The 13681-nt window shown below is 40.3% G+C and overlaps 1 protein-coding gene across 1 annotated transcript in view; it reads left to right on the top strand.

The window, feature by feature from the left end:
• The window catches only part of ITGA1 (integrin subunit alpha 1), a 125696-nt gene extending 119901 nt beyond the window's left edge, over nt 1-5795 (top strand). Inside the window, exons 29-30 of the mRNA XM_063128086.1 lie at nt 113-229; nt 4663-5795. Coding sequence (XP_062984156.1) covers nt 113-229; nt 4663-4707 — 162 coding nt within the window. The 3' untranslated portion in view covers nt 4708-5795. The remainder of the gene's footprint in view (nt 1-112; nt 230-4662) is intronic.
• The last annotated feature ends 7886 nt before the right edge of the window (nt 5796-13681 follow it).

Below are 13681 nucleotides of genomic sequence, written 5' to 3'. Positions count from 1 at the left end.
CCATCATCATCATCTGTTGTTGTTGTTGTTGTTGTTATTATTAGTAGTAGTAGTAGTAGATCATAATTTTTTTAAAAAAATGCTGATTGTTTGTTTTCTCAATAATTTTCAGAACATTATTTACATTTCAAGAGAGCATCTTCCTGGCCATGTACCATTATGGGTTATTTTGCTGAGTGTTTTTGCTGGGCTTTTGATTCTTACACTACTTATATTTGCATTGTGGAAGGTATGGTGTTTGCATTCTTTGTTCTACATTTAGATTTGGAGAAAGCCTTTGTATTATTGCATAGGTGGTAGCAGTAATATCATCATCATTGTTACTATTTCAACTGATCACCTTTGTTGGTCATTTTAAAGTATTCATTTCTAATATGATAAGTAGTGTTGATAATGATTAAAGATACATATTCATGCCAACCATCTTTGAGGCAACCTAAGAAGACATAGTTCTAGCTTGTATATAACTAACAATGAAATAAATACAAAATCCATTTTAAAGGGGGCAAATATTTCCTCCTCATTTCAAAATACTATTGTTTTTTCTATAATTTTATTAAAAATGAAACTGGCCTAGGTTGGAGGGATTGAAAAAACAATTCCCATCAACCCCAAGTAGCACAACCATTAGCCAGGGAAGATGTGGTTTGTAGTCCAAAAATATCAGGAAAGTCACATGTTCCCCACCCCTGAGTTATGGAGTTCAGTTTCAATTATTATAAATCTAGGGGAATGTATTTTATTTCCAAAAAAGGCTGGGATGTCCTCCTGCACCATTTGGAGAAAGTGGGCCTGTTCAGACAACACACTAAATCGTGGTTAGGCCACTAACCCTTTTGCAACAAATGGTTAGTGTGTTTAAACCATGGTTATAAAGCTACATGACATGCTAAGTCATAATGATCCTGTTCGGATGACACGCTAAGCCATGGTAGCTCAGCATTTTGAGCTAAACATTATGGCTTAGTATGTCATGTGAACCATGACTTAGCATGTTGTGTGAACCATTCCTAACCATGGAGGCCAAATAACCATAGTTTAGACATGGTGGTGGCTACATAACCATGGTTTAGACATGTTCACTAATCATTTGCTGCAAAGGGGTTAGCGGCCTAACCATGGCTTAGTGTGTCGTCTGAACAGGCCCAATGTTTAGCTCAAAATGCTTGACCACCGTGGCTTAGCGTGTAGTCTGAACAGGGTCAGTATTATTTTTAACAGATTGTCTATTCCACACACCCCCACAAATAGAAGGCTACCAACATGGGTCTAAGCTTGTATTTGCTTGTGAACCAGGCTGTTTATTCTAAATATTATTTCTTCAGCCATTTCTCTTTCCCGTTAACTATTTCCTTTACTTATAGAACCTTGCACCATTATAGTACATGTTAAACATTTTGTTCTTGTAACAATTACCCTTAATACTCCAACTCGGTATTTGTCCAAATATATATATATATATATATATATATATATATATATCCCACATGGGTCAATAACTCCATCTCATCAGGTTTGAAATACAGGTTTAGAATCCAAGAATCCTAGAATAGCAGAGTTGGAAGGGGCCTACAAGACCATTGAGTCCAACCCCCTGCTCAATGCAGGAATATGATTTGATTTGACTTATTACATTTATATACCACCCCATAGCTGAAGCTCACTGGGCGGTTTACAAAAGTTAAAAACAGTGAACATTAAAAAGTATACAAAATTTAAAACCATCAAAAATATCCTGATGACTTTAACTGTGCTGCGTGTTATTAAGCTTTTGATCACAAGAGGGCAGCCTTGCCAAAGCTAAAGGAAGAAACTAATGACACTGACAGAAAGAAGACCTACTACTGTGTGCCTAATTTTAATCTAATACCTAAGGCCTAAATCCAACACTGAGGCATATTTATGCCTATTGAAATCAATGGGTTTAAGCATGCCTAACTCTGCATTGGCTTTAGGCCAATATCTTAGGCGTTGTACAATGAAGTAGTATTGATTCAGTTGTTTCTGTTGTTATTATCATGACTAAAGTGTCTTATTTCTGATATTTTATAACAGCATATCAATGATTCAAAAGTTGTTGACTTTTGATAGCCACACCTCTGCTGATGGAGAGCATTTTTTTTCTTTCTTTCTCCTCCTTTCCTTCCACCTTCCCCAGATTCCACAAATATTCAAACTAAGTAGTGAAAAGCATTGTCTACGCTACACACTTCAAAAGTTTTAACAGTCATTCCTTCTGTCCAGTGATGGTGTTAGGAATCACTAAGAGAAATTTTAGCAGCTTCCTCAATAGACTACAATTATGAAGGTTCTTTGAGAGAAACAAGGGCCACAGCTAGACCTAAGGTTTATCCTGGGATCATCCAGGGTTCGCCCCTGCCTGAACACTGGATTCCCTGTGTGTCACCTAGGTGAACAGGTTTGACCCCTGGATGATCCAGGGATAAACCTTAGATCTAGCTACGGCCCAAGTCAGTTAAACTAGAATAAAAGCAGTATATGTTTTCCATTAATGAATTTTCAGTATAAGGCTGTTTCCAGATGGAGGGCTCCAAGCTAGGGTGACCATATGGAAAGGAGGACAGGGCTCCTGTATCTTTACAAGTTGTATAGAAAAGAGAATTTCATCAGGTGTCATTTGCATGCATGCAGCATCTGGTGAAATACCCTTTTCATCACAACAGTTAATGATGCAGGAGCTGTGCCCTCTTTTTGTATTGGGTCACTTTAGTATAGACCTTTCCAAATTATTATTATTATTATTTATTTAGTATTTATTTACAACATGGTCACCCTACTCCAAGCACTAACAATAAAAATGTGTTGCTCATCAATTCCATCTTTCCTTCCATAAGAGATTTTTTTTCTGGTAAGAAAACTGGCAGAAGGGTTAATGAGAAAACAGGGGAGGGCTACAAGCAGAAGATGATGACGCCTTGGACCCCTTGTCAAATTCCATGAATGAGACAGTGCAATTGCACAGTAAAAGCTTCTTCCGGTCATGGAGGGAGAAGTAAGTCACGGTGGCTTATTTCCCCCGTCGGGTATGCTGGTTGCGTGCTGGAGAGATTTGCATAATTACCCTCACTGGTGTGGCTTGCCATGTCATGCAAACCTGGCAAGGGTGGCTTGTTGTCATGGTTTACAAGCCACACATAACCCATGGGTTGTTTTGCAGTTCTGGAGTGGCTTGTTTTATTTATGTATTTCTTTCTATACCATCGCTCTCTGGGCGGTTCACAAAAAATTAAAACCACAAGTACAGCATAAAATATAATATGAAAGCTTAAACAATATAAAACCACAGTACAAAAGTACAACCAGAATAAAACTGAGCAGCAATGCAGAGATTAAAATGCAGATTGAAAACAGGCGAGTTAAAAGACTAGGAGAGTAAATTGCTAAAATACTGAGAAAATGAAAAGGTCTTCACCTGGCGCTGGAAAGAGTCCAATGTAGGTGCCAGACGAACCTCTCTTGGGAGCTCATTCCACAGCCGAGGTGCCACAGCTTGTTCACCATGGCAACAAGGCACCATCACCAGGTTCACACAATACAACTAGCTGTATTCATGACGGTAATTATGCAAGTCCTCTCAGCGTAGGACTGGCATGCACAGTAGGGGAAGTAAGCCATTGCCCTCCGTAATCATGCAAACATAAAACTGTTCTATGTATGGTTGTAAGCCACCTTGGGAGGGCTTCTACCCTGAAAGGCGGCTAAGAAATGTTCTACATAAATGATAAAAATAAACAATCCCGTTGTCTCTAGTGCTAATCCAACACACAAGGTTAAAATGCTAATTTGAATAGAAGCACCTCCTACGTGCGAATGTCAAACTCATTCTCTGAATGTGGATACTTATGTAGCAAAAATGTATTTATTTATTCCTTAAAACATTTATATCCCGGCCTATATCACAAGGATCTCAGGGCGGCGTACAGATAAAATCATGCATATAAAATAGAACAATAAATATACAGTTCTAAAACAAATTAAACCATTAATATATTAAAACCAATATGAAATTTTAAATCAGTAAAATCCAGCTAAAACAAGACAGTTTGCAGCCTGGTGGATTTAGCCATCAAAGGCTTTGTTAAAAAGCCATGCCTTAACCTGGCGCCGAAATGAAGCCAGTGCTGGTGCCAGTCAGGCCTCCAGGGGGAGGGAATTCCACAGCCAGGGTGCCACAACAGGGAAAGCCCTCTCTCATGTCCCACCATAGCGTAATTTTCACGTTGTTGGGGCACGGAGAAAGGCTCCTCCGACAGATCTCAGCTCTCGAACAGGCAAAAATGTCACCACCCACACACCGGAGGGAAGTATTACCAGACTCAGGGGTTTCAGACCTGCAAAACTCCTTAGGGAAAAATACTCTAAGCAGCCGGTAGGAAACCAAAACCAGCCCATTGAGGATTGAGTGTGCTGCATGGCCATGAAATACTGTCTGACTGGGGGAGAAGATGAAAATCAAGAGGGAGGGGAAATAGCTCAAGGTAACCTGGAAGATAGCACAGCTGTATGTGCATATATAAAGGAAGATAGCATGGTTGCCACCCTAAAACAGGAGCAGACCACATCCAAGCGCTTTGTTCCAGGTTGCACCTGTGCCTGTAAAATGTCCAGGCTGAATTAAGATTCTTCTTTCTTTCCTTGCAGGCTGGATTTTTCAACAGGCCATTAAGGAAGAAAATGGAAAAATGAGAAGAAATTCCGCAAAGAGAAAAGTGTAGCAATTCTAAAATGATCTGTCCTCAGGACTTCCACAGAAATGTGACTGTAAAACGCTTCCTTAGTGTAATCTAGGTGGTCACAACGTTTTCTTTTACATCAACACAGAATGCCTAACACTAAAAAAAAGAAGAAAAAATGACAAGAAAAAAAGAAAGAAAGAAAACTGACAAATCAAAGGTAGAAACACATAATGCAGGGAGGAAATGTATTTTCTTTTTTTTTGAGATGGCCAGGGTTGAAAGATCCATGCAACGTGTTCTTTGTGTCCGAAGGATCTTGTTTTCAAGCAACCTTTCTATGTAGACCTGCGCTTTTGAAACTGAGGACGCTTTTAAAACCAGTTTGTGATACTGGCGGGGTAGGAATGGGATTGTCTAATGCTCAAGGAAAAAAAGTACAAAAATCACCTCAGCTGATTGAAGGTGCTGGGCTTACCTGTGTCTCTTTTTAGACCCCAAGCAATATTTTCAAAATGGTTGCTCTTGTACACCTCTACGGCTTCCACGCCAACCACATTTGCATGGGACATTGTTACATTGAGCTGAATGGGATGATGTGCTTCCAAATAACAGATTTGGGGCCAGTCTTTGATACCTATTGTAAACTCGATCTTTCATCTTTCCAAAACAGGGTTGAAGGTCTGGAATCAGATGATTTGCTTCTTATTTAAGAAAGTAAACATTGAAACTTGGGTACTTCCCTAAGCCCAAATTCTAAACCTTGGATATGCTGTTAGTTTGAGCTCCACGTGCTTACCTAGAAAAGAATCCTCAGGATGTACCAAACGCACTATGGAATTTGAGAGAGGCCTCCCAAGCTTTGAACACTGTGTAACACCGTGTAACTCAGGCAGCTTCTGTTTCTAGTGTGTATAATTGGGGAAGCACTAGAACTCAGTGGAAGAGCGCCTGCTTTGTATGCAGAAAATCCTGGCATCTCCACATAGGTCCATGTGTTTTCAATTCTCCATTTAAGTATATCTCCATGTAGGGCTGCCTGAAACCCTGGAGAGCTGCTGCCAGTCAGTGTAGAGAATACTGGACTAAGGGTTTCTGATTCAGTATAAGTCAGCTCTTTATGAACCAGAGTTAGTGGTTTCCAGTCCTGCTGTGTCCCATGTTCAATCCCCTGGCATCTCCAGGTTGGGCTAGCCTAGGAGGGACTCCTGACTGAATCCCTAGAGAGCCACTGAAAGTGAGTGTAGACCTTAGTGAGATGGATCAATGGTTTGATTTGGTATCTGACAATTCCTGTGTTCCTAACGCATGCAGGTGTATAGATAAAGGCTACTTCGTAAAATAGAATTCACTAGTTATCAGAAAAATTTATGCCTGGGTGAGACATAACAGGAAATTGTGGTTCCCTGTTATATGCACAAATCATGGCAAAACTTGTGATCACGCCCTCCCTGCTCCCTCTCCTCTTCTTTCACACTCACAAGGAGGCTAGACACTTCCCCTTACAATTTTAAATAAACCATATTTCCCAATGACATCTGAACTCGGAGCATTGTGCTTTGTTTAAACTATAGTTCATGAGAACAAGCTGGGAAGAAACCATAGTTTCAGATCCTGGCTTGTTTCTAAACATAGTTTAAATAAACCACAGTTTTCCAAGTGAATGCCATGGGAAACTGAGGTTAGTTTACAACTGGGAATAGAAGCTCCCAATCTCCATATGGATGTGAAAGTGGAGAAGTGAAGGGAAGTGCACAAGTACAAAGTTAGCTGCATTTCGTTCAAATGACAGGAAAGTACGTTTTCCTATAGTTTGTCATAGTGTTGCTCCATTCAGGACATGGGTACGTCACTGAACCAAATCAACCACTTATCATTCCTCTATGGACCTTGTAAAGTTATTCTCATGATAACCAATGGTCTATATGTAGACAGTTCCCTGCAGGTGTGTTCACTACTGTCTCCCAAAATATTGATGATGTCTCCTAAGGGTGCAAACGTATTGTTGTGCCCTTGTTTGATGGAGGTCTCCAATCTTGGATGCTTCCAAATATCCAGCAGGGTGGGAGGAGGAACTGAGCCAACTTTTGCTTCTCTGTCCTCCTTTATTCCCCACCCCACCCCCAGTCAGGCCTCTGAGCACAAATGCAGAGGCATGGGAGTGGGGCTAGGCCTGGAAAGGCATAGGCTTTTTGGCATCTTGGGCTCTCCTTCTCTTCCCCATCCTTCCAGACCACTGAGGTCCTCCAAGGCCTCATAGGACAGGTCCCATGGTTCTTTCGTTGGTGATGGTGATGGGGAAGGGATTGGATTGGATTGGATTGGATTGGATTGGATTCCAGAGTTCCCCTTCTGAAGTCATAGCAGTGTCTACATCCTTGGAGGGGGGACTCCAAAGAATCTCCAGGGAACATAGGATGGCTTTCTAATCCTTTAATGTATGTGTTAGGTGGGAGTATTTATTGAAGTCTTCCTGAGCAAATATAGAACCTGTAGATATCTAAGCTGGAAGTGCTACAACAAAACATGTGATTTTTGTTGCAGCGTGTGATGATGGTTTGGGGGATTGGAGGCTGCATCTTCATATGCACACTTGCACGCACAAACAGATGCACATATACACACACAGATGCAAACACACACACCCATCCCAGCATTCCTGATACAGGCATCTCTTTCATTGCTGCTTGTGGTGGCAGGAAAAGAGCACTCTGTATGGGGATCTTTGGGAAATGGAGTAAGTGGGGCAAAAAAATCACCATGGGTGGGAAGGTCACAGCACCCTTGGGAGTTAACCTAGGAATCTGTGTAAATGCAAAAATGTATGCTTTTGAAAAGGAAAGGTTTCCCTGCTGTAATTGGTAATGAGACACACAAATGGGTTTTGACAAAAATCCAGCATTAGTTGCTTTCATGAACATCCTTAGAAGTCATGTGTGCATTCCTTTGCTTTGCTCTCCTGGCTGATTTTGTCCATCCACTATTGTGCAAAAGGTGTTGTGTGCCTGTGTGAGTATGTACACACACGCACACACAGACGAAGTGAATGCCTAACGTTTCACTGGTGAGGTGTTTTGTGTGTTTTTTTGTTTCTTTTGAAGGGGTGATAAAATTTGCACTCACCTTTTCAAACATTCCAGGGATGTAAAATATATATATTGGTGCTTGTGTGAACTCAATGGTGGTGGTGACTATAAATGTTTCCCCATCAGTCCACCAATTGGTTCACACTGAGGTTGTTTGATTCCTTTTCAAATAGCTCCATCCATTAAACAGCCTCTCATGTGTGTGGCTTGAAATGGAATATTTACCTAAATATTTGTTAATAATTTAATCGATCCACTGGGATTTTGGAAATGTAAACAAGCATTTATATCAAAAGACCTTCTTCTAATGAAAAAAAAAAACACCCAAAATGTCTCTGTATTCTATTGCTACAGTTTACAGAGCAATATATAACTGCCTCCTTGTACAATAATACACATGAGTATGTAGTTAGTAAGCTGCCACTGGTATGCACATAGTAAGAATTCACCACATTTATTCCTCACAGCCATACAGTTTCCTTTCAGAACACCACCCTTTTCCAACTTGGTGACTTCCAAATGTGTTGGACTACAGCTCCCATTATCCCCAGCACCATGGTAAGTGACCATACTTGCTGGGACTTATGAGAATTCTAATCCGACAGATCTGGAGGGCACCAGGTTGGGGAAGGCTGGGGGACAATATAAATTTTGCCATAGAGATTTTGTTGTTGTTCTTTAATGGTGCTTTAAACAACTGTCAACCCTGTCTTCAGATGTTTTCAAGAAACCTGTTGCCCAAGGATTAGGCAACAGGGGCAGATCTGGGATCACGTGTGCAATAGATTCTCAAGCTTAAATGCATTACAAACAATAAGTAGCGAAGCAGGACTATGGTAAAATGAGATAACCTGTAGAATGGGTACAAGTCCTTAAAATTACAAGTCACAGCTTATTTTTTGCTACTTCTGATTTAAAGAATTATTTAAACAGTAGCTGTGATCATTGTCTCAAAGAATAGTGTGTACACTGTTATAGCAATACACTGAAATATGTGGAATGTTTAAGTTCTTATAAAACACTGATGGCCTGATCCTAAACACAATGGGCCAAATCCAGTTAAATTTAGCCATGAGTGACAAAGACCCACTGTAAGCACCAAAATATAGGCATAAGTACGTATTTCCAATTATGGTCACAACTGCCTTTAGCTGGATCAGAGCCACTAAGTACAGAAGGAAATGCCATTCAAATACTCTCTTTCAAGTGAACATGCTTCGGATCATGGCCGGAACATTGCACTCTTTGGGTTGCAAGCAACAATGTCATTCTATTGATGGAACTAGTTCCATCAGCAGAGGAACGTGGGGGGTGCAGTCTCCAAATGTGCTCCACAGGGCAGGGAAATGCTCTGGAACAGATATCTGGGGGCTGTGGATGGCTGCAGGGTGGAGGAGAAACGATGAACGTCCCTGTTGGGCTAGCAGGCTTCCGCTAGCACATTGTTGGATCTAACCCAATGATGTTTTTACTCCAGAGCAGTCTATATAAAGACAGTTGAGCTGCCCTGGAGAAAGTAGGCTGTATATTGGCATCTTAGTATTAGGCAGTGCAAGAATTATCTTGTTTCACAAATATCACTTTACTTCTGCACTGAGAAAATGTTTTGCTCTGCGTTTAAATAAATAAATAAATAAATAAATAAATAAATAAATAAATAAATAATCTACACCAAGCAGGGTATTGAAAGTGGTATGAAAGTGGTATATAAAAGGCAGGAGTCACACTACTGCTTTCAAGCAGTACTGAAGTGCACTGACAACTGTTGGGACCCATTGACACATACTATATACTGCTTTCATACCACTATAACCTGCTTGGTGTGGCTCCTGACTTTTATATACCACTTTCATAGTGCAATATCATGTATGGTGTAGATGAGCCCTCAGAATAGCTTGGCATGTAGGTAAATGCAGATGTTTTAAACACATTTGATTTCAATATCGAATTGCTCTGTTTCATGCTAGCCTTTCCACCTTCTTCACTATTGAAAAGCATAGTTTATTTTCTTTCTTTCTTTCTTTCTTTCTTTCTTTCTTTCTTTCTTTCTTTCTGAATCTTTGTCTGTGCAGTCTCTTAAGGACTGGTTCACACAGAACAATAAACCCCAGGATTAACATCAGAGCCTTTCTAATTCTAAGCCTCTATGCCGCTACATTAGCTCTGTATTCACTAGCATGAATGGTGACCTTCAGATATACAAGCCTATGGAAGTAGCCCCTTTTTGCATGATCTGTCTACACCTTCTTTGCTCTGGACAGTTTATGCACATAGGCTGTATATAGCTAAATGTTCAGAGCATTGTAGGAAAGGAAACATGATCCTAGGCTCACTTCCTACATGCCACGCACAACAAACCATATATAACCTACATGCTGGTGCACAGTGTGAACTGGACTTTTGGTCTCAAATTCCCATAAAGTTTAGGGCATTGTGGCATATTCACATTTAAGCAGAGCGGCACATACCAACCAAGATGGTATGTCTATTTTTATCGACACACCCAATTTACTGAGAGGCAGTATGAGATTCAGTCGTTGGGTTTTGGATGTGGGAAACCCAGGTGCAAATGGGCCAAGGCGCTTTCATCCTCATGACATAGGATTATTGTGCAGATAAAATGAAGGGCAGCATGTAAATGTGCCAGATAAGTACATTGAAGAGTATTGGGATACCTTAAAGACTGAAATTGATCATGGCATAAGCTTTTGTGGACTGAAGTTCACTCCATCACGTGCACGAAGTGTTATCTTCAGTTGACAGGCATACATAGGTTCAAACTATATATTACATTAATTACGTATTGTACAGCTGGCCCCTCTCTTGCTTTCTTACTCGAGATTAAGTGTGTGGTGGGAGGGATTTTTGGGAAGCAAAAGGCTGGAGAGGAAGGTTTAATCCTCCTCTCCTGATCCAAGTTGGTCCCAATCCAAATTGAGGCTGTGCACACTTACTATTGAATAAGAAAGCAAGAGAGAGGTCAGCTACATGCTACATAATTAACATAACATGTAGTTTGGCCTATACTATACATGGGTATAGACAAAACAATTCCAAAATGGCCATGTAATTCGAGAAGTAGCATCTGTGACAGCTGAATAGCACTTCATGCGTGTGATGAAGAAGACCGTAGACCATACAGACTAATAATAAATCTGAGCCTTGACTTCCTTTGCTGGTTTTGCCGCAGTAGACTCACACAGCTAGTACTCTGGAAGTTGTTAACATAATTTTTTCTAGACCACCAGCAAAATGGAACTATGGGAATGTCATTCATTTGACTAATTGAGGGAACCAGTCTCTACCCTATAAAAAGAGTATAGATGGAGTCAGGTTAGCCTTCCTGGAAGGGTAAGGGCAGGACATGGAGGGGATATGCCTCTGGGTAGAAGTCCCTGCTTTTGAATATCTTCATCATTTGCCTGTAAAAGCTTTCCTTGGAAAACTATCTGGGAATGAGACCTCACACTTCATTCTTAGCCAATTTGTTCTGCTCTTGAGCTACGCCTCTGATAAGGTCCCATGACCCTAACTTTTAACCTAGTTCTACCTCCTATTAATCAACTCACTCCCTCTGACTGTGGCTGATCCAGTGAAAAATTGTTTGTTCTCTTCTTTTTGATACTGTCTCCACAATCCGTTTTCTTTCAAGTAGACAGATCTACAAGAACTGAGAGTGAATGCAGACAAAAGAAACAGAACAACTGTTTTTAAATGAACAGTTTGTAAAGGTGGAGCAAACCTCCTTTCAGGCACTTCCCTAGCCTAGGGCCTCATCTTCACCAAGCAGGATATTGCAGTATGAAAGCAGTATATAAAAGGCAGGAGACACACTACTGCTTTAGCAGTATTGATGTGCACTGACAGACCACTTTCATACTGCTATATCCTGTTTGGTGTGGCTCCTGCCTTTTATATACCACTTTCATACTGCAATATCCTGCCTGGTGTAGACGAGACCTATGTGTGCACATACATGCAGAGTGTAGATTAGGGAACAGCTCTCAATAGGAGCCCAGGAGAAACTTCTCCATATCAGCACTGAACCAAGCAAGCTGCAGTCTTGCCTATGTGAGTCATTGAAGAGAAGTCCTGTATCTCCAATGTACTGTTTGTTTATCCTTGGGACCCACATAAGGCCTACCTCTTATTCCTTTGGATAATAGCCTGTGCATATTGGATTGCAAAGGAATCCTCAGACACTGCTGCAGCTGGTCCAGTGCAGCATATCAAGGAATGGAGAGTTCTGCTTTAGCCCTGTTGGGCGAGATACTCTGCCACAAGCTCTTTCTCTACCTACATATGTTGGGGGAGCAGGATTGGACTCTTCAAGGCTACCGATATATCCAGATAATATGAAGTTTGGTTAAATGGAAATGCAAAAATGTTTAATTAGACACATCTTTAGGATCAGCAGAGGATAAACCGAAGTGTCTTCATGAAAGTTAGAAAACAGTTTCTACACTACAGGTGAAGAAGTGAAATGGGTACTAAAGGGTAGTATGTCATTGGTGTTGCACAGCTTACTTGAGACAGGGAATATTAGAAGAAAAGAGCTTTCTTCACAATTATTTGTGTGTGGGGGGTTGTCGTATATTTTTCTCTGCATTTCCCCATTAAAAAGAAATTGAGCACACTCCGTATATGCGTCCCTCTCTCTAATTTAGTCTGTGTTTGTATTAACCTCCGAGTTTCTGACTAATATGTACTCACAATTTCACAACAAGAAAGTTTTAAAAAAATCTTTTGTTAGCCAAGATAAAATAGTAGAAATGCCATAACATTATGACTTGGATCCTAAGATTGCAAATTGAGTTCTGCTTGTACAATGGTGCTTTCCTGCCTCCTGCTGCAGCCCCTTCAAATTACTCACTGGTCACTCCCACACTGAGAGCAGCATTCCTCGGAAGGCAGATGTTGAAATATTTTGTATTACTGCAGGATGAACAATTTTACGCACGAACAGCGTGGCTTTATCAGATGAAATGTCTAGGTTGAATCATCTTATCTTAGAAGCAATATCCTGCTCCTTTATGATATACAATTCACCAGTCTGAACATCTGAAGGCAAGAGTATTAAAAAGAAAAAAAGCATTTTAGTTTCTACAGAAAGGAAAGCCAGAATACAAGTCTGTCTTGAAACAACATTCTCTTAGCACAATTGGATGCCATGGAAGCCAACAAAAGGTGTAAGAATTGTTTTTTCCAATGTGCTAAAACAGTAAAACTGGGCCATTTTTATATGAAAATTGTCATATGAAATAAACAGTCTTCCACATTTTGTAGGTTTCTACTCTTTTTTCCGTTCATGAGCTATTGGTATTAGGCTTAAAGAGCCGGCTTCACAATATTAATAAGCTCCTTCAAAGTTTGTTTAAAGATGTGCCATGAATTATTTTGGCTTTGTGTGTTTAAATAACCAATGCGATTTTTAAGATACAAATTCTGTCCTAAGTTGAAGTATGCAAACAAAAAACAATTGATAAGATATAAATTGCAACAGTCTTATAGTGTGCTAAGAAAGTGGCCAACCCCAAAACGATTTGAAGTGAGAGGTCTATGGTTATTATAAACATTCTATTTGTTTTGGGAATCATACCAAGGTTAACGATTTGCAGAAGGCCTCCAATGTGACTGGGAAGGCCTTGTTTCTGAGGTTTGTTCATCAGTATTCCTCAGAAGCTAAGACTACATCCAACATTGCACAATTGAAAGTCCGTTCATGCAATGGAACTTTCTCATCTTCTCCACATGGGGCTGCAGGGGGATAGAGAAAAAGGAGGAAACCACTCCATTGGCAGAAGGATATAATTGGATGTTGACCTGCTATTTATTTGAACTTAACATTTAAAACTGTGATATGCATAAGAACATAAAAGGTCCCATGCTGGATCAGACCGA

This window comes from Elgaria multicarinata, chromosome 6 (assembly GCF_023053635.1).
Source record: "Elgaria multicarinata webbii isolate HBS135686 ecotype San Diego chromosome 6, rElgMul1.1.pri, whole genome shotgun sequence".
NCBI classification, from domain to species: domain Eukaryota; kingdom Metazoa; phylum Chordata; class Lepidosauria; order Squamata; family Anguidae; genus Elgaria; species Elgaria multicarinata.
Note: the sequence above shows the minus strand (reverse complement) of the source record. Positions and strands in the feature narration are given on the sequence as shown.